The sequence below is a fragment of the Carcharhinus amblyrhynchos genome, chromosome 26, assembly GCF_965287045.1.
Source record: "Carcharhinus amblyrhynchos chromosome 26, sCarAmb.v2.hapA, whole genome shotgun sequence".
NCBI lineage: Eukaryota > Metazoa > Chordata > Chondrichthyes > Carcharhiniformes > Carcharhinidae > Carcharhinus > Carcharhinus amblyrhynchos.
This window is the reverse complement of record NC_137349.1, coordinates 33,169,513-33,192,151: the sequence shown is the minus strand read 5'-3', so window position 1 is coordinate 33,192,151 and position 22,639 is coordinate 33,169,513. Positions and strand designations below refer to the sequence as shown.

The 22,639-nt window shown below is 45.1% G+C and overlaps 1 protein-coding gene, 1 non-coding gene and 1 pseudogene across 2 annotated transcripts; all 3 read right to left on the bottom strand.

Moving 5' to 3' along the window:
* Positions 1-5,036: 5,036 nt before the first annotated feature.
* Positions 5,037-21,185, bottom strand: LOC145358644 (cathepsin K-like). Its single transcript, XM_080212862.1, has 7 exons — positions 21,063-21,185; positions 18,505-18,627; positions 15,604-15,783; positions 12,353-12,574; positions 6,591-6,759; positions 5,815-5,920; positions 5,037-5,133 (listed from the first exon to the last, which is right to left on the bottom strand). Exons 1-7 carry the CDS (start codon positions 21,183-21,185, stop codon positions 5,037-5,039), a joined length of 1,020 nt encoding a protein of 339 aa, XP_080068988.1.
* Positions 14,961-15,112, bottom strand: LOC145358938 (U2 spliceosomal RNA; annotated as a pseudogene).
* On the bottom strand, positions 15,312-15,503 carry LOC145358948 (U2 spliceosomal RNA). The gene has a single exon (XR_013889537.1). It is a non-coding gene; the product is annotated as a U2 spliceosomal RNA (small nuclear RNA).
* Positions 21,186-22,639: the final 1,454 nt, after the last annotated feature.

Below are 22,639 nucleotides of genomic sequence, written 5' to 3'. Positions count from 1 at the left end.
GCCAGTACACCATACACCTTCTTGACCACATCCTCCACCTGCGAGGCCGATTTAAGAGTTCTATGGACCCAGACCCCAAGGTCCTTCTGCTCCTCAACACTGCTAAGACTCCTACCCTTGATGTTGTACTCCTTCATCCCATTGGTCCTGCCAAAATGGACCACGACACATTTATCCGCGTTGAAGTCCATCTGCCACTTCTCCACCCAGTCTTGCATCCTATCTATGTCACGCTGCAACTTCTGACATCCAATTCATTCAACAATTTTTTTTATTTATTTAACACTTCTGGTACCAACTCTCAAATTTAAACAGTTGGAACTCATCAACTCTTTTACTGAACTTTAACTCTTAACTCTTAATGGTTTGATAGAGCAGACGCAGCATGGATTCGTTAAGGGGAAGTCGTGTTTGACGAATGTGGATGTGACTAGTGCAGTAGACAGAAGGGAACCGGTGGATGTGGTGTTTCTAGATTTTCAAAAGGCGTTTGATAAGGTGCCTCACAAAAGGTTGCTTCAGAAGGTTAGGGTGCACAGAGTTGGGGGTAAGGTGTTAGCGTGGACAGAGGATTGGTTGTCTAATAGGAGGCAGAGAGTTGGTATCAGTGGGTGCTATTCCGGTTGGCAGTTGGTGATTAGTGGAGCGCCGCAGGGATCGGTGCTGGGGCCTCAGCTATTTACCATTTATATAGATGATCTGGAGGAGGGGGCTGAGTGTAGGGTGACGAAATTTGCTGATGACACGAAGATGAGTGGAAAAGCAAATTGAGCAGAGGGTGTGGAAAGTCTGCAGAGGGATCTGGTTAGGCTGAGCAGGTGGGTGAGGACCTGGCAGATGGAGTATAATGTTAGCAAGTGTGAGGCTATCCACTTTGGCAGCAATAATAGTAGGAGGGATTACTATTTAAAGGGAGAAAAGCTGCAGCATGCTACGGTGCAGAGGGACCTGGGGGTCCTTGTCATGAGTCGCAAAAACCCAGTCTGCAGGTGCAGCAGGTGATCAAGAAGACGAATGATATGCTGGCCTTTATAGCGAGGGGGATAGAATATAAAAACAGGGAGGTCTTGTTGCAACTGTACAGGGTACTGGTGAGGCCGCAGCTGGAGTACTGTGTGCAGTTTTGGTTGCCGCACTTGCGCAAGGATATTTTGGCCTTGGAGGGAGTGCAGAGGAGATTCACTAGGCTGATACCGGAGATGAGGGGGTGGGACTATGAAGAGAGACTAAATAGACTGGGTTTGTGCTCGGAGTTTAGAAGGATGAGGGAGGATCTTATAGAGACGTATAAGATAATGAAGGAGATGGATAGGGTAGAGGTAGAGAGATTCTTCCCGCTTAGAAAGGATAGCAGGACTAGAGGGCACAGCCTCAAGATAAGGGGGGGGAGCAGTTTAGAACGGAGTTGAGGAGGAACTTCTTCACTCAAAGTGTGGTGAATCTCTGGAATTCTCTGCCCGTTGAAGTGGTGGAGGCTACCTTGCTAAATATGTTTATGACACGGGTAGATAGGTTTTTGACAGACAAGGGAATTAAGGGTTATGGGGAGAGAGCGAGAAAGTGGAACTGATCCACTTCAGATCAGCCATGATCTTATTGAATGGCGGGGCAGGCTCCAAGGGCTGGATGGCCTACTCCTGCTCCTATTTCTTATGTTCTTATGTAACTGAACATCAACTTTACCGAATTTCAATCTTTAACTGAACATTGACTTTACTATTTAACTGAAAATCGACACCGCCAGGTTTAGAGAAGAATTGGCCAAATCCTTTCTGATGTAGAATCTATTTTCGTCGTCTTCTCTGAGGAAAATTCCTTCAGGGCATACTTCTTAAAAAGGTTAATCTCTACAGAGTTGTCATTAGCAAACAAAGGACTGCGCATGTCTTTTATCTACAAATCCTTCACTTGCTTCCGGAAGACTCTGCCATCCAGCGTAACTAGAAACAAATCACATTTCTCAAACAACCAGTGAAGTTACCTGCAAACAGTGCTATTTCACTCAGTTCAGACTGCATATCCCACACATAGCAGCAATAAAATTTGAAGCCCCTATGTCTGCTCGGAAGTAAACAAGTTTTACCATTTAGTCAACACAGGAAGTTTCAGACCAGAGTAACTTTACAAACTGCATATGGTTTGACTTATAAGTTGACCAAAAATCCCAGCATGCATAACTCTCAGCCAGAACCGGCATTTTGAAGTCACAATTGCCGTTATCGTTGTTAAAGTCATTGTTGTAGCCGTTCCTCCCCCCTCTGCAAAGTTGTTGTTGTCAGTGTTTCAGGAACTCTGGACATTTACAGAGACAGCTAAATTCCACTGCATCTTAAATGCAGCATTGCCCAGTGAGGATTAAAGTCACCTCACTGGAGAACAAAGAACAACACAGCATGGGAAACAGGCCCTTCGGCCCAACGAGCCCACGCCGCCATTTCAAACATAGTGAGTCCCCTTTCCACTCATGACCCTTGTCTATGCTTATGGCACTCCACATTGGAAACCAGATTGAGGGGAGACTAATTTAGGGACAATTAGTTACACCAATCAGCCTAAGAACACATCTTTGGGGTGTGGGAGGAAACCGGAGCACCCGAAGAAAACCCACGCAAGCATGAGGAGAGTGCGTAAACTCCCACAGACACTGGCCCAGATCCATGTATCTGCACAGCAAACAGTGATGGTCACTGAGCTGCCGTGTTGGCCAGCATCTGGTCCAGTTTAAGCGTACGCTAATGACGCGAAGCACTAGGCTACTCTCGAAACATCCAAGAGCAGCCCTCGCACGACCCACCGCGTGTATGCCCCTTGTTGGACAACAAGGCGGACCGAAGCACCTGTGGATTAGAAGAGAAAAACATCAATAACATTCACATCTTAAGCAAACATTCAAGGGAATCTCCAGAAGCTCAAAAGTAAAACAAGTGAGCCAGAAAATATGTTGGAATGTCCATAGGAATCAATTGATTCCCAGGGATGTCCCAAGGCTGCTGATCCTTATTTAAAACAGTCTCCTATATCCCTCCATCTCCATCCTGCTCGTGTGCCTATCTAATTATCTCTTAAACAACTCCAGCGTGCCTGCCTCCACCACCTTGCTTGGCAGAGCATTCCATACCCCCACAACCCTCTGTGTGAAGGTGGTACTGAGCTGCCTCCTTGAACCTTGCTGAAAGGAAAGCTCACTGGTGATGACATTTCCATGCATCTGCTGCCCTTGTCCTTCCAGGTAGTAGAGATTGTGATTTTGGAAGCTGTTCTCAAAGATTCTGAGGGTGGTACACACTGTTGCCTTTGGTATCCCGATGGTGGAGGGAGTGAATATTGAAGGTTGTGAATAGGGGGGTCAGTCAAGCAGTCCTGGAATTTGTTGAGTTTCTTGAGTGTTGTTGGAGCTGCACTCATCCAGGCAAGTGGAGAGTATTCCATCACACTCCTGAGTTGTGTTTTGTAAATGGTGGACAGAGTTTGGGGAGTCAGGTGGCCAGTTACTCTCTGCAGAATTCCCAGCCTCTGACATGCTCTTGTCGCCACAGTATGTGAATGGCCAATCCCAGATCAATGGTAACCTCCAGGATGTTGAGAGTGGTGTTGAAGTGATGATGACATCATTGAATGTCAAGGAGAGATTATTTCTTGTTGGTGATGGCCATTGACCTGCAATTGTACGGCATGAATATTACTTGCCATTTGTCAGTCAAAGCCTTAATCTTGTCCTAACATGAGGAACTCCAGTCCTGGGACTGAGATGATTGACATCCAACAACCATAGCCACCTTCCTTTGAGCTAGGTATGTCTCCAACCAGCAGACAGTTTGCTCTGAGTTTGATTCCCAGTGACTCCAGTTTTGTTTGAGCTCCTTGATGTCAAAATCAGTCAAATGCTGCCCTGACGTCAAAGGCAGTCACTCGCACCTCACCTCTGGCAGTCAGCTCTTTTTCCATATTTGGATCAAGGCTGTAATGAGGTCAGGAGCTGGATGGCCCTGACGGAACCATGTCATCATCATTGCTGGGTCAAAATGCTGGAGATCACCTTGAAAATCATCATCACAGCACCATAGCTATAAGGACTACAGCTTAAAAAGAATCTGATGGCAACTTCATTGCAATGTTAACAGAAGCCTACTTGTGTCTCTGATAAATAAACTCCAAACAATTAAGGATTGGCAGTACTGTGACATAACCAACACTGTTCTCATCCTGTTCATTGCTTTGAGTTTAGGCTCACAAGTAGGCTCACATTAACACTGCAGTGAAGTTACTGTGAAAATCCCCTAGTCGCCACACTCCGGTGCCTGTACAGGTACACTGAGGGAGAACTTAGCACGGACAATGCACCTAAACAGCATGTTTTTGGGATTGTGGGAAGAAATTGGAGCACCCGGAGAAAATATATGCAGACTCCGCATGGACAGTGACCCAAGCCAGGAATCGAACCCAGGTCCCTGGTGCTGTGAGGCAGCAGTGCTATCTACTGTGCCGCCCATTGAGAAAGGTAAGGTGGAGCAAGGTGACTCAGAAAGTTGCAGAATTAGCAAATGTTACAACCCAAAATAGGCCATCTGGCCCACCAAGATAACTTGCGCCATCTAATGTACACCCAACTTATCAGTAACTATACTCGTAACAATTCTCTTTTTCAGGCATCTACCTTATTCCCGCAGCCCCCTCCCCCAACCCCATCCCCACCTCCCCCGCCCCCCGCAACCCCTGCTTTCCACCCCCACCAACACTGAAAGTAAACAATGACAATCGCATTATTTGAAACTTGCTTTTATTAATCATAGGAAGTACTATTCTAAGAACCCAAAACCATGACAGCAGAATACAGTTCACATTGCAAAGTTTATCATAAATGTACATGAAGACTGCGTGACCATACTTCTTGCTGCACCTCCGGTCTACGGAGTCTTTATTACAGTCTAGAAACTGGCAGTGTAGCTACAACATCAGAATTTCTTGCTGAATACACTTTGTCGTCGAAAATAATTTCTTCAGAATGATTTTCTTTTTGTTATTGAAGTTGAAATTCTTCAGATGATGGGGTACGCAGCACAATGGGTAATGCCACACATGTTCTTGCCCATAACTATGCGCATGTAGCCTCCTTCACCCCAGTATGATCCCCAGCTAGAAAAGAAGGTTACGTGTCAATATCTGACACCAATTGCATCAGATCCAAAATTAACAGAGTTAACAGGGAGAAATGGAGCATCGAACACAGGTGCAGGAATAGGCCATTTGGCCCTTCGAGCCTGCACCACAAAAACAGCAGTGCCCAATGTAGGGGTGCTTTACAAGTTTGCTTTGGTAATATTTGCCATCTTTTCATTTGGTTTCATTTAGCTGACATTATCAGCAAGATATCAGATTTACTTTACAAGGAGTTTACTTCCATAGACACACAATCCATTAAGAAAAAGTCTCTGGATAATTAGATGAAATACTAAATGAAAGAGACAACACATTTGTGCACTCTCACATTTCAGATTAGTTTTGAGACAATGGGGGGAATTTTCCCGTCCTGGTTTTGGGACGAGTACAGCCAGAAAGTTCCGGCCTCCAATAAGCTTTCAGGAGGGCCAAACTCAAGCCCATGTTCTTTACTTCTTCCTCTTCATCAGATCATTTATTTCCAGGTCTCCTTAGACATCGCCAACATCCTTGGGCTTACCATTGACCAAAAACTCAACTGGACTCACCACATAAACACAATGGCTGCAAGAGCAGATTGGAGACTAGGAGTACTGTGGCGAGTAACTCACTTCACTCCAATGTACCTGATGCTCTTAATTGGTTCCTATTACTTGCCTGTTCTTAATGATCCAATAGCTTTCTGATCCTCTGTCCACGTATCCTACCAAGAGCACTCCATGGTCAATTACCGTACTGTTGCAGTTAAAGTCATCAAGAATCCCTGTAAAATGGAGGATAGTATTTTAGATGCAGAGAATTCCAAATTCATAGCACGTTATATCAGATCAGGAAGGTCAGAACTACAACATTTTGTGTTCATCTATCATCTTTCACTGAGCAACTCATCCCAAAGGTCATCCAAACAGGAGGCAGTTAGGACGGACCTGGTTAAAGAAGGAAATTTCAATAAAGAACTTCAATGGAGAGAAGTAGCAAAGTGAAGAATGAGAGGAGGTGTGACAGGACTGCAGAATATCCCTGAATGTGGAGTGTTACAGTAGCACAGTAGTTAGCACTGCTGCCTCGCAGCAGCAGGGACCCAGGCTCGATTCCTGGCTTGGGTCGCTCGCTGTGTAGAGTTTGTACGTTCGCCTCCGTGTTTCTGTGGGTTTCCTCTGGGTGCTCCAGTTCCTTCCCATAATCCAAAGATGTGCAGGTTAGGCGGATTGGCCACGCTAAATTGCCCCATAAGTATCAAGGGGGGCTAGCTAGGGTAAATGCATGGAGTTGTGGGGATAGGTCCTGAGTGGGATTGTGGTTGATGCAGACTCAATGGGCCAAATGGACTCCTTCTGCACTGTGTGTTTCTATGTTACCCCATCTTGCACGGTAAGGTTGTGAGATAGAATCTGAACCACGATGAATTAAAAGAAGTTTAGAATTTTGTTTACCTGACTTGTAAAATGCCCAGGAATCAACTGATGAATGGATATGTATAGAAAGGGGTCCAATGCTTGCCAATGCTGCTGCTAACGTCCTCTCACTAATGTGCTGAAGCCTTTTGAACCCTCTAACTCTGGTGACACTCTTCGACCTGTCGAATAAGCATCTCCTGTTCTCCTGTAATTACAAATAGGAATCTGTTGGAAACTTTTCCGGTAATAATTTCCTTAAACTTCAACTTCCACATGGAAAATCCCAGTCGACTATCATCCCTAGGCCTCCTTCTCTTCCCCGATCGTTTATTCCGTCAACATATCAATGCCAAATTCCTCACCTTCCTCAAAGCCTTACTCGTCCCAAACCCTTCACACCACTGCAGCCTAAAATTCTTAAGCAAATCATCCATCACTTGACCTCTGTATTCCCCTGCCCCTCATTGAGAAGTGTCAGACCCATCTGGACCCAAACCTTGTGTTGACTCTCACTATCTCTCGTCTTCTTGTGAGCGGCACGGTGGCACCGTGGTTGGCACCGCTGCCTCACGGCGCCAGGGACCCAGGTTCAATTCCAGCCTCGGGTGACTGTCTGTGTGGTGTTTTCACATTCTCCCTGTGTCTGCGTGCGTATCCTCCCACACTCCAAATTGATTGGCTGTGCTAAATTGCCCCTTGTCGGGGGGGATTAGGATTGTAAATATGTGGGGTTACAGGGATGGGACGTGGGTGGGATTGTTATTGGTGCAGGCTCGATGGGCCAAATGGAGGGATTCTATGATTACTCCCCCTCTCTCTCTTCGCTGCACAAGGCAAAAATCTCTCCACAATGTGTTGAGTTATTTGACCTTAGCTTGGATAGTTCTTTGTGAGGCTGCAGTTTGCCTCAGTGCCCAGTATAGCGACTGGAAATTAATTCAGTGCTTTCACTCCTGATGATTATCCACAATCCCTCCTGGAAGATATATTTTGCAATGGTATTGAATGGGGAAAGCATGTGATGTCTTTGAGGCCTCTCATAATCAAGGCTTGACACTAGACCAATGTTTCTTTCAAACAAGTTTGACTCTTCCGAGTGAATACTTCCACTGACCCTTGATTCATCAAAGAGTGACACGTCACTGAAAGGTATTGCGATTCAGCAATGGTCACTGGGGAGAGAGTAGATCTGTTGGGAAGGACGATGGACTAATGAATTCAATGATACACTTTAAGAACGAAAGACATCCTGTAGAAGGTAGATTGGGGGCAGATGTCTCAGGGCAAATCAACATCTGGCATGTGGGAGACTTTCAAGTGCAAGTTGATAGGAATTCAGGACAGGCACATTCCTGTAAGGATGAAGGATAAGTATGGCAAGTTTCAGGAACCTTGGATAATGAGAGATAGTGTGAGCCTAGTCAGACAGGAAAAGGAAGCACTTGTCAAGACTAGGAGGTTGGGAACACACAAAGCAAGTGTGAAATACAAGGTAAGTGGAAAGAAACTTAAGTAAGGATAAGGAGGGCTAAAAGGGGTCACAAGAAGTCATTGGCCAGCAGGATTAAGGAAAATCCAAGGCTTTTTATGCATATATAAAGAGCAAGTGGCAGTCAGGGAGAGAATTGGCCTACTCAAGGACAGGGAAGGGAATCTGTGCGTGGAGCCAGAGGAAATGGGCGAGATATTAAATGAGTATTTTGCATCCGTATTCACCTAAGAGAAGACTTGGTGGATGATGAGTCTGTGGAAGGATATGTAGATAGTTTGAGTCATGTTGAAATCAAAAAGGAGGAGATATTGAGGGTCTTGAGAAACATTAAGGTAGACAAGTCCCCAGGGCCTGATGGGATATACCCCAGAATACTGAGAGAGGCAAGGGAGGAAATTGCTGGGGCCTTTTGAGAAATCTTTGTATCCTCACTGGCTATAGGGGGGGCCATGATGTGGAGATGCCGGTGTTGGACTGGGGTAAACACAGTAAAAAGTCTCACAACACCAGGTTAAAGTCCAACAAGTTTATTTGATAGTAAACCCAAAAGCTTTCGGGGTTTGCCCCTTTGTCAGGTGAGGTTTACCAGGATGCTGCCTGGTATGGAAGGACTGAGCTATGAGGAGAGATTGGGCAAATTGGGGCTGTTCTCCTTAGAAAGGCGGAGAATGAAGGAAGAACTAATAGAGGGGTACAAGATTATGAAGGGTATGGATAGAGTGAACGGAGGTAAGCTTTTTCCTAGGTTGGATACAAAAATTATGAGGGGCCACGGGCTTAGGGTGAGGGGGGGGGCGAGGTATAATCCAGATGTTAGAGGGAGGTTTATCACACAGAGGGTGGTGGGGGCCTGGAATGCACTGCCAAGTGGGGTGGTGGAGGCAGGCACGCTAGAGTTGTTTAAGGCTTACTTAGATAGGCACATGAGCGGACTAGAGATGGAGGGATACAGGAAACTGTTCTAAATAAAGATCAAGAGCCTTGGGATGTCCCTGCAGACTGGCACATTCCAAGGTCCAGGATTACGTGCTGAGGGACGCGCTGAAGCTTGGGGCAGCAGCCGCAAAGGCACAATGGGGAAAGGCCGCACTGTAAGGCCTTTTAACGGAGGCAGACCGAGGGCCCAGGAACTGCAGAACACCCGCGACCTGTGTAACTGTGTGCCAATCTGAGCAATAACGGCACACAGTAATTTTTGAGGCATGTATATAGTTTTAAGTTTTGAAATATTATGACTGTAATTTGTATAGAACTGTAAAAAGTTTTAATTCTTCACTGTTTGCAATTCAAAGACATGTAGATTTGCAATGGTTTATTTGAGATTTTTATGAATAAAGTATATTTTGGGAAAAAAAATCAATTGATTCCTACGGACCTTCCAACATATTTCACGGCTCACTTGTCTTACTTCTGAGCTTCTGGGGATTCCATAAATGTTTGTCTAAGTTTTGCATGTTTATCGATGTCTTTTCTTTTACTTCACAGGTGATTCGGTCTGCCTTGTTGTCCAACAAGGGGCACACATGCGGTGGGTTGTGTGAAGGCTGCTCTTAGATGTTGCTTCAAGAGTTGCCTAGTGCTTCATATCGTTAGTGTATGCTTAAACTGGACCATCTGACGGGCAACCTGACAGCTCAGTGACTATCACTGTTTGCTGTGCAGATTACATGGATTTGGGCCGGTGTCTGTGGGAGTTTGCACGTTCTCCCCGTGATTGCGTGGATTTTCTCCGGGTGCTCTGGTTTCCTCCCACACCCCAAAAACGTGCTCTTAGGCTGATTGGTATAACAAATTGTCCCTATTTGTTACACCAAATAACAAATAGGTGTTATTTCTTCAATCTTCCCCAATAGGCGTAGACAAAGGTCATAGATAGAGGAGGGCACTCATAATGTTAAAATGGCAGTGCGGGCTCGTTGGGCCGAAGGGCCTGTTTCCTGTGCTGTGTTGTTCTTTGTTCTTTGAGTCTCACCTGACAAAGGGGCGAACCCTGAAAGCTTGTGGGTTTACTATCAAATAAACTTGTTGGACTTTAACGTGGTGTTGTGAGACTTCTTACTATAGGGGAGGACCCAGAGGATTGGCAAAAAGCCAGTGTTGTTCCATTAAGAGAATGGAACAACATTCTTTGCTACCCAGTAGCAAAGGTAATCCAGGTAATTATAGGCCAGTGAACCTTACGTTATTGTTAGGGAAATTATTGCAGAGGATCCTTCGAGACAGGATTAACTCCCACTTGGAAATAAGTGGGCGTATTAGTGGGAGGCAACATGGATTTGTGAAGTGGAGTTCGTGTCTCACTAGCTTGATCAAGTTTTTCGAGACAGTGCCGAAGATGATTGATGAGTGTAGGGCAGCGGATTTTGTCTACATGGGCTTCAGGAAGGCCTTTGACAAAGTCCCTCATGGCAGATTGGTACAGAAAGTGAAGTTGCATGGGATCAGAGGTGAGCTGGCAAGATGGATACTGAACAGGTTCAGTCATAGAAGACACAGGGTGGCAGTGGAAGGATTTGTTTCTGATTAGAGGGCTGTGACAGGTAACGTTCCTCAGGGATCAGTGCTGGGACCTTTGCTGTTTGTAATACATATGAATGATTTGGAGGAAAACGTAAGTGCTTTGATTAGTAAGTTTATGAACAACACAAAGATTGGTGGATTTGTGGATAATGACGAGGACCATCAGAGGATACAGCAGGATACAGATTGGTTGGAGGCTTGGGCAGAGAAAGGTGGATCTTAATGTGGGCAAATATGATGTAATGCATTTTGGAAGGTCTGATACAGATCGGAAATATACAGTAAATGGCAGAACCCTTAAGAGTATTGATAGGCAAAGGGATCTGGGTGTACAGGTAAACAGGTCACTGAAAGTGGCAACACAGGTGGAGAAGGTAGTCAAGAAGGCATACAGTGTGCTTGCCTTCATCGGCTGGGGCACTGAGTTTAAAAATTGTCAAACCATTTTGCAGCTTTATAGAACCTTAGTCAGGCCGCACTTGGAATATAGTGTTCAATTCAGGTCGCTAAACTACCAGAAAGATGTGGAAGCTTTGGAGCGGGTACAGAAAAGATTTACTAGGATGTTGCCTGGTATTGCCTGATATTGAGGGCATTAGCTATGAGGAGAGATTGGAGAAACATTTTTTTTCTCACTGGAACGACGGAGGTTGAGGGGCAACCGGATAGAAGTCTACAAGTTTCTGAGGGACATGGACAGAGTGGATAGTCAGAAGCTTTTTCACGGGGTGGAAGAGTCAATTACCAGGGGGCAAAGGTTTAAAGTGCAAGGGGCACGGTTTAAAGGGGATGTATGAGGCAAGGTTTTTACACAGGGAGGGTAAAAGAGGTAGTGGAAGCAAAGACGACAGTGACTTTTAAGGGGCATTTGGACAATTTACATGAATAGGATGGGAATAGACAGATATGGTCCCTGGAAAGGTGGAGGGTTTTAGTTCAGATGGGCAGCATGGTAGGTGTGGGCTTGGAAGGCTGAAGGGCCTGTTCCTGTGCTGTAATTTTCCTTGTTCTTTGTTCTTCCCGTTGATATTCAAAATATCATTTGAAACATAGAAAATAGGAGCAGGAATAGGCCATTCGGCCCTTCGTACCTACTCCACCATTCATTATGATCATGGCTGATCATCCAATTCAGTAACCTGTTCCTGCTCCCCTCCACACGCCCCACCCCCACTTCATACCTTTTGGTCCCTTGAGTCTCAAGAGTTATATCTGCCTCCTTCTTGAAAACGTACAGGCTGGGATTCTCTGCCGCACCCTCTCTCCAACACCAGCCCCTCCCCCACAGCATGTTTCTTGGTGGCGGGAGATGATCCATCATCGGCCGGCAGTGGGATCCTCTGCACCCCCATGCCACCCCCGCCGCCCTCCCACCACTGGGAAACTCACAGTGGGAGCGTGCCATCAACTGGAAAATCTCACCCAATTATTTTCTCAATGATTGCCTCAATTATTTTCTGTGCTTGAGAATCCCACAGGCTTCCCACTCTCTGGGTAAAAAAATGTCTCCTCATCTCAGTCCTAAATGGATTACCCAGTATCCCAAAGAGTGTGGTGCCTGGTTTTGGACTCCCCCACCTTCGGGAACACTCTTCCTGTGTCTACCCTGTCAAATCCTGTTCTGTGCCACTGTGCCTGAGGATTCTCAGATTCAGGAACTTCTGTAAACACATTTTGGAAAAGTTAAGTGAAGCTGTGCCTTAAACCAGAATATCTCTCAGAGCTTATATCTGACAGCCCCATGTGAACTGAAGGACAGTGGGTGTACGGTGTGTAGTAATTGTACCTTTTCTAAGTAGGGATACGTTTCTTCACTTTCAATGCCATAGTCTCGTACGTATTCGAAGGCATGATATGGGAAGCCTCCATGGCATCCATTGTTGCTATAGTCACGGGTGCAGTCAACAATGTTTTGTACGCTCAGCTCTTCGAAATGGCCCCTTTTCTTGGCTAATTGGCCTTCCAGAGCTCCAATTGCAGCCATCGCATAGCAGCATGAACAGAGTCCCTGAGGAGTAAACAGATCAATTGGCAAATGTTAACATCTTCAAGCTTTTTCTTAATCATTTTCACCATCATGACCAAAATCTAATAGAGATTTTGTGTAGTTGACAATACCTGTGCCTTGCACCCCAGGGAGAGAATTGACTTGAAATCTGTTCTGCCCAATATTCTGTTGCAGAATATTCCATTCCAGACTACTGTCCTTTCCCCACTATCCATTCACTTAGAGGTGCCCAAGCTTGAACTCATTGTCCATCTCCTGCCTAAGTGACATAACACAACAGTCCAGTCCCCTCGCTTTCACCATGATTTGCAGACAGCAGCATAGCTTGAGGCTCAGGAACCAGGTAACATTGTGCAGGTGAGGAGGGGAAAGCAAAAGTGGCCAAGGATTGTAACAATCACAAGGTGTTCATCCATTCCCCTGCACCCTCTCCCCCTACCCACACACCCTGTACTTTTGCAACTTCAGAAATATGATGACATTTGGAAAGCCACAACATGCTTATGGGATTCCAGGCTTCAATTCCAATTGTTCCTACCATCCCAGAGCCCCAATCCCTGCTGAATCCAAGAATTAATTCCCATGAAAATCTGACTAACCTTGTCCTCTGGAGAAATTGTCACAAGTAAACAACAGTGCAGGGCACAGTAATAACTGGCTTTTTTTTTGACAAGACTGGGGCAGGGCACATGAAGCATAATGTACAGCTAGTCTACTGCCTATCCCCAACCTGTTCTCCACAATACAGGCAGCCACTAGTCACTGCTTCTAGGCCTATTGAGGCCTTTAGTTACCCAATTAAGTGGCAATTAAAACCTCAATCAAGCACCCATTGGGGGTTAGAAGGCAAGTGAGATTGGGATGGCTGTCTTTTCAAAGCTAGTGAAAGAGTGGTTGGAGCTGTTGTCCAATTCCTCCCTAACAAAACAATCCTGGAATCAGCTTGTGCAGTGTCCATGACACTTCTTGCTGGAGTTCCAACAACTGCAACCCTCTCTTCTGACAGTGCAAGAGCCAGTCTAATTGGCTGGCAGCTATCAAGGGTGGATCCTTCAACTACAATCAAGATCCACAAAATTGTGAGAGGCATAGACATTGTGGATAGTCAGAGGCTTTTTTCCCCAGGGTGCAAGTGTCAGTTACAAGGGGGCGCAGGTTCAAGGCATGAGGGGGAAAGTTTAAGGGTGATCTGCGGGGGGGAGTTTTTCACGCAGAGAGTGGTGGTGCCTGGAACGTGGTGCCTGAGGAGGTGGTGGAAGTAGGCACATTAGCAACATTTAAGAGGCATCTGGATGGGTGCAGGAATGGGGAGGGAATAGACGGACCGGGTAAGGGCAGAAGGTTTTTTTAATTGCGTTAGGGCATCATGATTGGCACGGGCTTGGAGGGCCGAAGGACTGTACTTCTCTTTCTTCATTGAGGAGTAGGTAGGGACACCTCCCACTCTCTGCTTATTAAAGCCATTGGCAGCCCGTCATCATTTCCGGGCAGCCTTATTTAAACTAAGTGGGTTTTAAACAACTTTTCTCCCAAGGGGGCAAGAAATACTCATCCCCACCCCATCCAGCCAACATCCACTCCCACCCTGAGCCTTGGCAAAATTCATCCACACTCCATTGAGGTTCCATGCTTCACATAAGAACTCTCTTGCCCTTTATCATTGAACTTTGACCACAATACCATTGACCACATGATTTCATTACTTCGAGGTATTAAAAAGTCAAATTGTAAATCAGCTTTGATTATTTTATTCCCCCGTCTAAACATCTGACAATCTGCCAGGCATCCAAAGTGTTGGATCAGAACATTGGCATTGGAAAATTCAGAAGCTCCTGAATGTATCTTTATTAATATCTAAAATATATGTTTCCCTGTTCCCTGTCTGAATCCTGAAAATCCCAATTGCCTGCTGCTGTGCTCAGTATCTCCACCTTTTGGCTCTTAGAGGGACAGCACCCACAAATTCTTCCTCTTGCTATTTCCCACAGCTCCCTCCCACAAAACATCAAAAATGTTCCAAGTTTGTTATGGCAGAAATGAATAATTGGTGGAGTCCAAAAGAACTGAACAGGAATCATTCTACAGCCCCAACAAAGTCAATCAAATCAGCTGACTTTTTTTTATTTCAAAATATACTTTATTCATAAAAATCTCAATTAAACTATGTCTAAAAATTGCAAACAGTGCAGAATAAAAACATTTTCAAATCAGCTGACTTTTTTTTGTTTACTTTATTCCAATCCAATCAAACCAAATTAAAGCCAATTCAAAGTCCCAACAAGTTGGGACATTCCCGATCCAAGCTGACAAGACAGGGCTCTCACCTCCCGTCTTTGGGCTTGATCTACATGATCCAAGCTGATTGGAGTAGGTGTAGCTCCTCCTCTAAGGTTTGATCTCATTTGCATCTTAGCCCAAAGGCCAAGATGCCACTTTAAAAAATTGCTTCAAATGAAGCTGAATTATAACCTAATGACTTCAACCAAGTGCAGCATGTTGATACTACACTTGATCTTAGCCAAAAGGCTGAGAAGCTGCATCAGAGAAGTTCCTCAGCCACTTTTATTACTCAACACATTGCTGTGATCATGCATATTAGCTGTCTTATTATTTTTTTTAAACTTTATTCCAATCCAATCAAGTCAAATTAAACCCAATTCAGAGTCCCAACAAGTTGGGACATTCCCGATCCAAGCTGACAAGACAGGGCTCTCACCTCCTGTCTTGGGCTTGACCTACATGATCCAAGCTGATTGGAGTAGGTGTAGCTCCTCCTCCAGGGCTTGATCTTATTTGCATCTTAGCCAAAAGGCCGAGATGCCGCTTTAAAAAATTGCTTCAAATGAAGCTGAAATGTAACCTAATGACTTCAACCAAGTGCAGCATATCGATACTACGCTTGATCTTAGCCAAAAGGCCGAGAAGCGACAGAGTTAGAGTTGCCGCTCAGCCAACACCAGATTGGCAATGTTGCCCCATATTAGCTGTCTTGCATTGAACAGACATGCTTTCAGGTACTCGGAACCTACCTGGTCCCTGACCCTACCAACGTAGTTGTAGTCACGCCAGTCCACCTCTCGGGGAATACTACCCTTTTCAATCATTTCTTCCAGTTTCTCCAATTCAACATCCGACAACGCCTCGTCTCTCGGAGCTTCCCTTCCAGACATCAGTGTACCCATGTACAAATCAGCAAACTCCTTTCGTGTCTGGTAGAAAGGATTGCATGTTAACTATGAGACTTGCCCGTGTGGTTGTAAAGATATAAAAGCACTAATCACTCAAGAGGGATTGGGTAAACATGTTATGGGTTAATTTATGAAGGCAAGGCACATAGGAATATGTATCCAATAATACAAAGCTTGGCAACACCAGAGCAGCAGAGTCAACTGCTGTGTGCTCAGTTCAACATCAAAAGTGAAACAGATTGCAGCATGACATCACTGGCGAGAGGTTGGTCATGCTATAATGGTGACTAGTGGAGTGCCCCAGGGGTCGGTGCTGGGGCCTCAGCTATTCACCATTTATATAGATGACCTGGAGGAGGGAACCGAGTGTATGGTGTCGAAATTTGCTGATGACACCAAGATTGGTGGAACGGCAAATTGTGCGGAGGGTGTGGAGAGTCCGCAGAAGGATCTAGATAGGCTGGGCGAATGGGCCAGGAAATGGCAAATGGAATTTAATGTTGGCAAATGTGAGGTTGTCCATTTTGGTAGGAATAATGGTAGGAAGGACTATTACTAACATGGCGAAAAACTGCAGCATGCAACGGTGCAGAGGGACCTCGGGGTCCTTGTGCATGAGTCGCAAAAACCCAGCCTGCAGGTGCAGCAGGTGGTCAGGAAGGCAAATGGGATGCTGGCCTTCATAGCGAGGGGGATTGAATATAAAAGTAGGGAGGTCTGGCTGCAGCTGTATAGGGCATTGGTGAGGCCGCAGCTGGAGTACTGTGTGCAGTTTTGGGCGCCGCACATATGCAAGGATATTTTGGCCTTGGAGGGAGTGCAGAGGAGGTTTACTAGGCTGATTCCGGAGTTGAAGAGGTTGAACTATGAGGAGAGGCTGAATAAACTAGGCTTGTACTCGTTAGAGTTTAGAAGGATGAGGGGAGATCTCATTGAGACGTATAAGATGTTGAATGGGATGGATAAGATAGAGGTGGAGAGGCTCTTCCCGCTCAGAAAGGACAGTAGGACTAGAGAGCACAGCCTCAGGATGAAGGGGGGGGCGGTTTAGAATGGAGTTCAGGAGGAACTTCTTCACTCAAAGGGTGGTGAATCTCTGGAATTGTCTGCCCATTGAGGTGGTGGAGGCTGCCTCGCTAAATATTTTTAAGACGCGGGTTGATGGGTTTTTGATAAGCGAGGGGATTAAGGCTTATGGGGAGAGGGCAGGAATGTGGAACTGAGCCATGACAGATCAGCCATGATCTTATTGAATGGCGGGGCAGGCTCGAGGGGCTAGATGGCCTACTCCTGCTCCTATTTCTTATGTTCTTATGTTCTTATAATCCCTTAAAGGCACATTACAAGATATGGAAAGGCAAAAAGATGGCACATTGGCCCAGTGGTTATCACAAATACCTCATAGCACCAGGGACCTGGGCTCGATTCCCGGCTTTGGTCACTTGTGTGGAATCTGCATGCTTTTCCTCTGGATGCTCTAGTTTCTTCCCACAGTTTGAAAGATTCCGCAGATTTGAGTGGTAGACTGATTGGCCATGCTAAATTAACACTTGGTGTCCTTGGATGCATAGGTCAGGAGAGATTAACGGGGTAAATAAGGTGAGTGATGGGGATAGGGGCTGGATGGGATTGTTGTCACTGCAGATTCAATGGGCTGAATGGCCTCCTTCTGCACTGGAGGGATTCTACGATTAGCGGCATTGGCCATGCTAAAATTCTCCCTCAGTTGCCGTGTGAGCAACTCAGGGATTTTCAAAGTAACTTCATTGCAGTGTTGATGTCAGCCTACTTGTGACACTAATCAACAAACCTTTTTAAAAATCTACTTGTTTGTGCTGTTGTCGCTCCACCTTATGTCATTAAGTGAATAAATTGCAGCTACGATTGTTGAATTTAGGGCTGGAGCTTTCTGGTCTAAATGTACATAAAATGGAAGCCATAGAGGCAAGAGGCATGAGTAAAAGGAAATAAAATACTGACATCTGTTGCGTATCTTCAGGTCAGAAGCGGAGACTGGATCAAGAAATTTGAGGCCAAATAAGGGAAACGTGTACACGAACGGCTGCAACCGTCATGGATAGCTTCAACTTAACAGGAATAGATTTGGGAATCTTTATAAGGGCTTTTACAATGAGAACATGGTTTTGGACACAAATTGGACTGCTACATGGGACAGTTAGCCATAAACCCCTGTAATCAGAGGCACAGTTGAATCGGATATTCAGAAATAACCAAGGTAGAACAGTAAGAAGTCTCACAACACCAGGTTAGAGTCCAACAACTTTATTTGGCATCACGAGCTTTCAGAATGCTGCTCTTTCATCAGGTGTGTGAAGAGGCAGGTTCGCAAATGCGGCTCGTATAGGCAAAGACACATTTGCAAGATAGTTACAGATGGGAATGTGAAGAATATTTGGAATGCGAGTCTTTGCAGGTAATCAAGTCTTTGCAGGTACGGACAGTGTGAATGGAGAGAGGGATAATTCCAGGGTAAAGAGGTGGGAATTGTCTCAGGCCAGGAGTTGTGCGTAGTGACATTGAGCCATTGTTGCTTCATGGGAATGATTTGTTTGCATGAAGTTAGTTATACCGTTGAAGATGACAACTCGACCAATGTACACAGCAAGCATTCAAGCTGTTATAACCCTGCCCCCGGAAGGTGGGTTTGCTGAACCAGGATAAAGTTATTCCCCATTACAACCGGTATCAAACCAGCAACTCTTACGCTCTAGCATAACTCACCAAGTCTCCAAATTGATTCATGGTCATTTCAAACATAGTATGTCCTTTGTCAAACTTATCATTGTGATATCCTATATTCTTCAGGTTCTCCAGCCAAATTCCTTTCCTGGTTAGTTCTTCCTCCTACACAAGGATAATTGGGTTATTGTCCTCTAATATCAATAGCATCCAACATCTTTTGTTACTGCTTGTCACCAAGTAAAAGGAAGATATCAAAATTGCAAGTGACGTGTTTCTTCCGTGAATGAAGACAGCTAAATGTTCAAGTGGAGGTTGAACCACTTGCCGTTAACTAAGAAGCAGAAGGACATTTTTGCCAAGACTATCAAGATTAAATTTGGAGGAGAGGAAATAATGACCAGAATTCTCCAACCTCGCCTGCACCTGGGATTCTCCAGTCCTGCTGCAGTGAATGAAGTTTTGGCTGAGCGCCAAATTCTCCGTTCTTGCTGGTGGGGGAGCAAATGAGATCAGAGAATTCCGGCCAATATTTCTCTTTAGGTCAGAGCCAGCATCAGAACTGTCAGCAGTGAAGGAGGGAAAGGAGAAACCAGAGAGAAAGAGGCAGCAGCGATTTGGATAACATCCATTACTGGGCGGCATGGTGGCACAGGGGTTAGTACTGCTGCCTCATAGCACCAGGGACCCAGGTTCAATTCTAGCTTTGGGTGACTGTCTGTGTGGAGTTTGTATTTTCTCCCTGTGTTTGTGTGGGTTTCCTCCGGGTGCTCCGGTTTCCTCCCACAGTCCAACAATCTGCAGGTTAGGTTAACTGGCTGTGCTAAATTGCCCCTTAGTATCAAGGTAAATATGTGAGGTTTTGGGAATAGTGCCTGGGTGGGATTGTTGTCGGTGCAGACACAATGGACCGAATGGCCTCTGTCTGCACTGTAGAGATTCTATGAGATGGTTTTGGAATTAATTAGAAAATAAACACCACGGGGGAAGTAAAATAATGGTTATGACTCATTTCAACAAGATAGGGATAATTTGGGGATTTTAAACAGGGGGCCAAGAAGCCAGGAGATGAATACAGCTTCTCAAATCTGAAGGAAGGCTTTATATTGTACCACATTTATTTCCCACACGGTATGTGAGATATGCAATAGACACTCGGCGAAGCCAAGTCACGATGGCAGGCAAGAGTTACATGAACAGGCACCACAAATGCACCCCTAGTGGTGTGGGAATCTACCATCCACATAGCAATTCATGGAGCTCTCTCTGATCCTGAAGCATCAGGAGAGGAGGTGAGGGATGTCCCAGAACCCCATTCTTGCCCTTGACAGACTCGAGGTTGCAGATTCGAAATTCCAATATCCTCAGGCTGCCTGGTGAAATCTAAATTTATGCTCTTGAGGATTTTGAAGCATCTTAATTTGTTAGGTCCCACTGCTTCCCAATGGACAGCAACAATATGTATTCATGTTGTAGGTCTGATGTGATGAAACACCACTCATCGCATCGTAGGAGCTTTAAAGCATTCGGTGCTATTTGGGCGGGAGGTCAAAAAATAGGTGAAAGAGGTGGGTTTTGATGGGCATCTGAAAAGAGAAAAGAGCGGTAGAGAGCCAGCAAGGTTTGGGGAGGGAATTCCAGGATGCCAAGCCGAGGCAACTGAAGACACGCCCATCAAGGTTTTGTCAAATAAAATTGGGAAAGTGCAACAGTCCAGAATTGGATGCGACAGCCATCTAGAAGGGTTGTGGAGCAGGAGGAGATTACAGAGATAGGGAGGGCCCAGATTCTGGAGGGATTTGAAAGCAAAGGTGAGGTTTTAAAATTGAGACGTTACTTAAGCAGGAGTCAATGCAGAGCGGGAAGTAGATCAGCGAACACTGGGGTGATGATTGAACACAACTTGGTACAAGTTAGAAATAGAGACAGCAGTGATTTAGATAACACCCATTATACAAAAAGTACAATATGGCTGACCAGGAGAGTATTTCAACAGCAAAGACTTGAGGCAGTAAAGGTATGAACGAGGGTTTCAGCAGCAGATGAAATGAGGCAGGGGTGGAGTCAGGCGAGGTGGAAAGAGGCAGTCTCATTAAGAGCAGATATGTGCTCAAAAGTTCAATTCAGGGTACGAATAGTCTGCTTCAGCCTCAGCCAGCAGCGAGAGAGGGAATGGAGTAAGTAGCTGGAGAACAGAGTCTTTAAACTGCCGGACTGAGAACAATGGCTGGGATTTTCCTGGTGTTCTGTGGCAGCTCCCACCTTGAGATGAATGTGGCGAGAGCGGAAGATCCCGGCGATGGGCGGGGCTGGAAAATCATGGCCAATGGCTTTGGTCTTCCCAATATTTAATTGGAGGGAAATGCCATCATTTGAACCTTACAAATTTCAATCAAAGAAATGGCCGATAACTAGCACGTCACTGGCTGGTGTTAAATATCTAAATCACCGTGGGAGGATATTTTGTTTTTCGATTATGGCGTTTACTGAACAACATTAACAGGTTGAGGTGGGTGGTGTGGTCATAGTTCAGATTGAAATGTTCAAAACAATATCATGCTCCTTCAGTACTTTGCTAAAGTATCAGTCTAGATTCCTACCAGACTGGCGTAAGTCTTCCCATAGGTCATCTTCCATGTGTCCCATTGCTCATCAATGATTGGCTTCGTCACGGCCATGGAGATAACAGTCAGGATGTGCACCACAAAGAGAAAATATGCCATGGTGAAAGGTTGAGCCCGTCAAACCTATTACAGGGCTGGTTTGCTTTGTGAGAAGCTGTGGGCAATAAAATCAGAAGCACACGGAGAGGTAAGTGTATAAACTCACAGTCCTTTCCTCATTATTAAGAGCTCCTGTATTTTTAATTGGTATCTTTGGAAACTTTAATTCTAATAATAAAGCCAATTCAACTTCAGTCCAATCATGGTTCCCACGTGAGGGGAAACCAGATCCAAGCTGACAGGATGAGCATTGCACCCCCTCCTGGGCTTGATCTGATGCTTTATCTGAGCCAAAAGACAAGATGGTTTTGTGAAAATGCATCAGGTAAAGATTCGGTTTAACCTCCTTGGCTACCCTGATAGCTTCCTCTATCGAGCTTAGGCAAGTCACTACCTCAGGTGTCAGCACACCCCCAGCAATGGGCTAGCCTCGTCCCCTGCCTGATCAGAGTCCCTGTTAACAATCTAAATTCCTGATATGATCTTGTCATTGATTCTTCTGGATTTCATCTCCTTTACCAGCACATTGGAGGGCTGAAGGGCCTGTTCCCATACTGTACTGTTCTTTGTTCACATGACTGTAACCAATCTCAAGACTTTATGTATTTGACACAGCTCCCCATAGGGGAGAGTGTAGAAAGATAGAATCGAAAAGGGCTACTATTAGATTGGCAGACTCTGCTAGGGTTTTTGTCTAATCAACTCAGATGCAGTATTCACTTTATCAATGGGCAAGTTTGCCAGTAATTGCAATGAGGTGTTTGAAATACTTTGTAGTTTTAATGGTACATGTAATCTCTTTAATTAATCCAGATATATAAATATATCTTCTATACATTTTAGAAATTAAACAAAGAAACTTAGATGCACAGTTACAGAATGTCCCGTTGATACCAAACAGATGTTAGATACGTTCCTTTAAAGCACCCAACTGTTGGAATCACAAGGACAGAAAGGAGATTTAATTGCCTCACCAAACACCTGATCAGAAACAACTGAATCAAGAGTGAGTTTTAATGAAGCTGCCTTCACAGTTTCTAATCAAAACAGAGTCAGGAAGATATTAGTTCCTGAGCTAACGAAAGAGTTATGGTAGGGGACTTAGTGGGAACAGACAAGAATTAATGGTAACAGAATGATACCCCTGGAAACTGTAGGAGGTGATTAAAAGCTCAGTCATTGAATTGATAGGCAGTATATACGTGTGTTTCATTATGTGGCAATAAACAAAACTTACCAGGGATATAATTGGGAAATATCCTGAAGGCAAGATGAGTTGACCACATTCCTTAAAGATTCAGTTAACTTCACTAACAAGGCCATAAAATACTAATGGCTTCTGTAGGCCCCCTTTATCAATTAAAGGATGCCTGTGTGAGATGCTTTGTGAGGCTGCTATCAAAAATAGAGACATGATATCCGACTAAGAGACTAGAGGACGGGCTTAGGGATGA

Coding starts and splice junctions, on each gene's coding strand:
- LOC145358644 (XM_080212862.1), bottom strand. CDS start 21,185: ATGGCATATTTTCTCTTTGTGGTGCACATCCTGACTGTTATCTCCATG. Junction 15,784..18,504: donor TGAATCAATTTGGAGACTTG/GTGAGTTATGCT, acceptor CCTTTCTACCAG/ACACGAAAGGAGTTTGCTGA. Junction 6,760..12,352: donor CGTATCCCTACTTAGAAAAG/GTACAATTACTA, acceptor TTGTAATTACAG/GAGAACAGGAGATGCTTATT.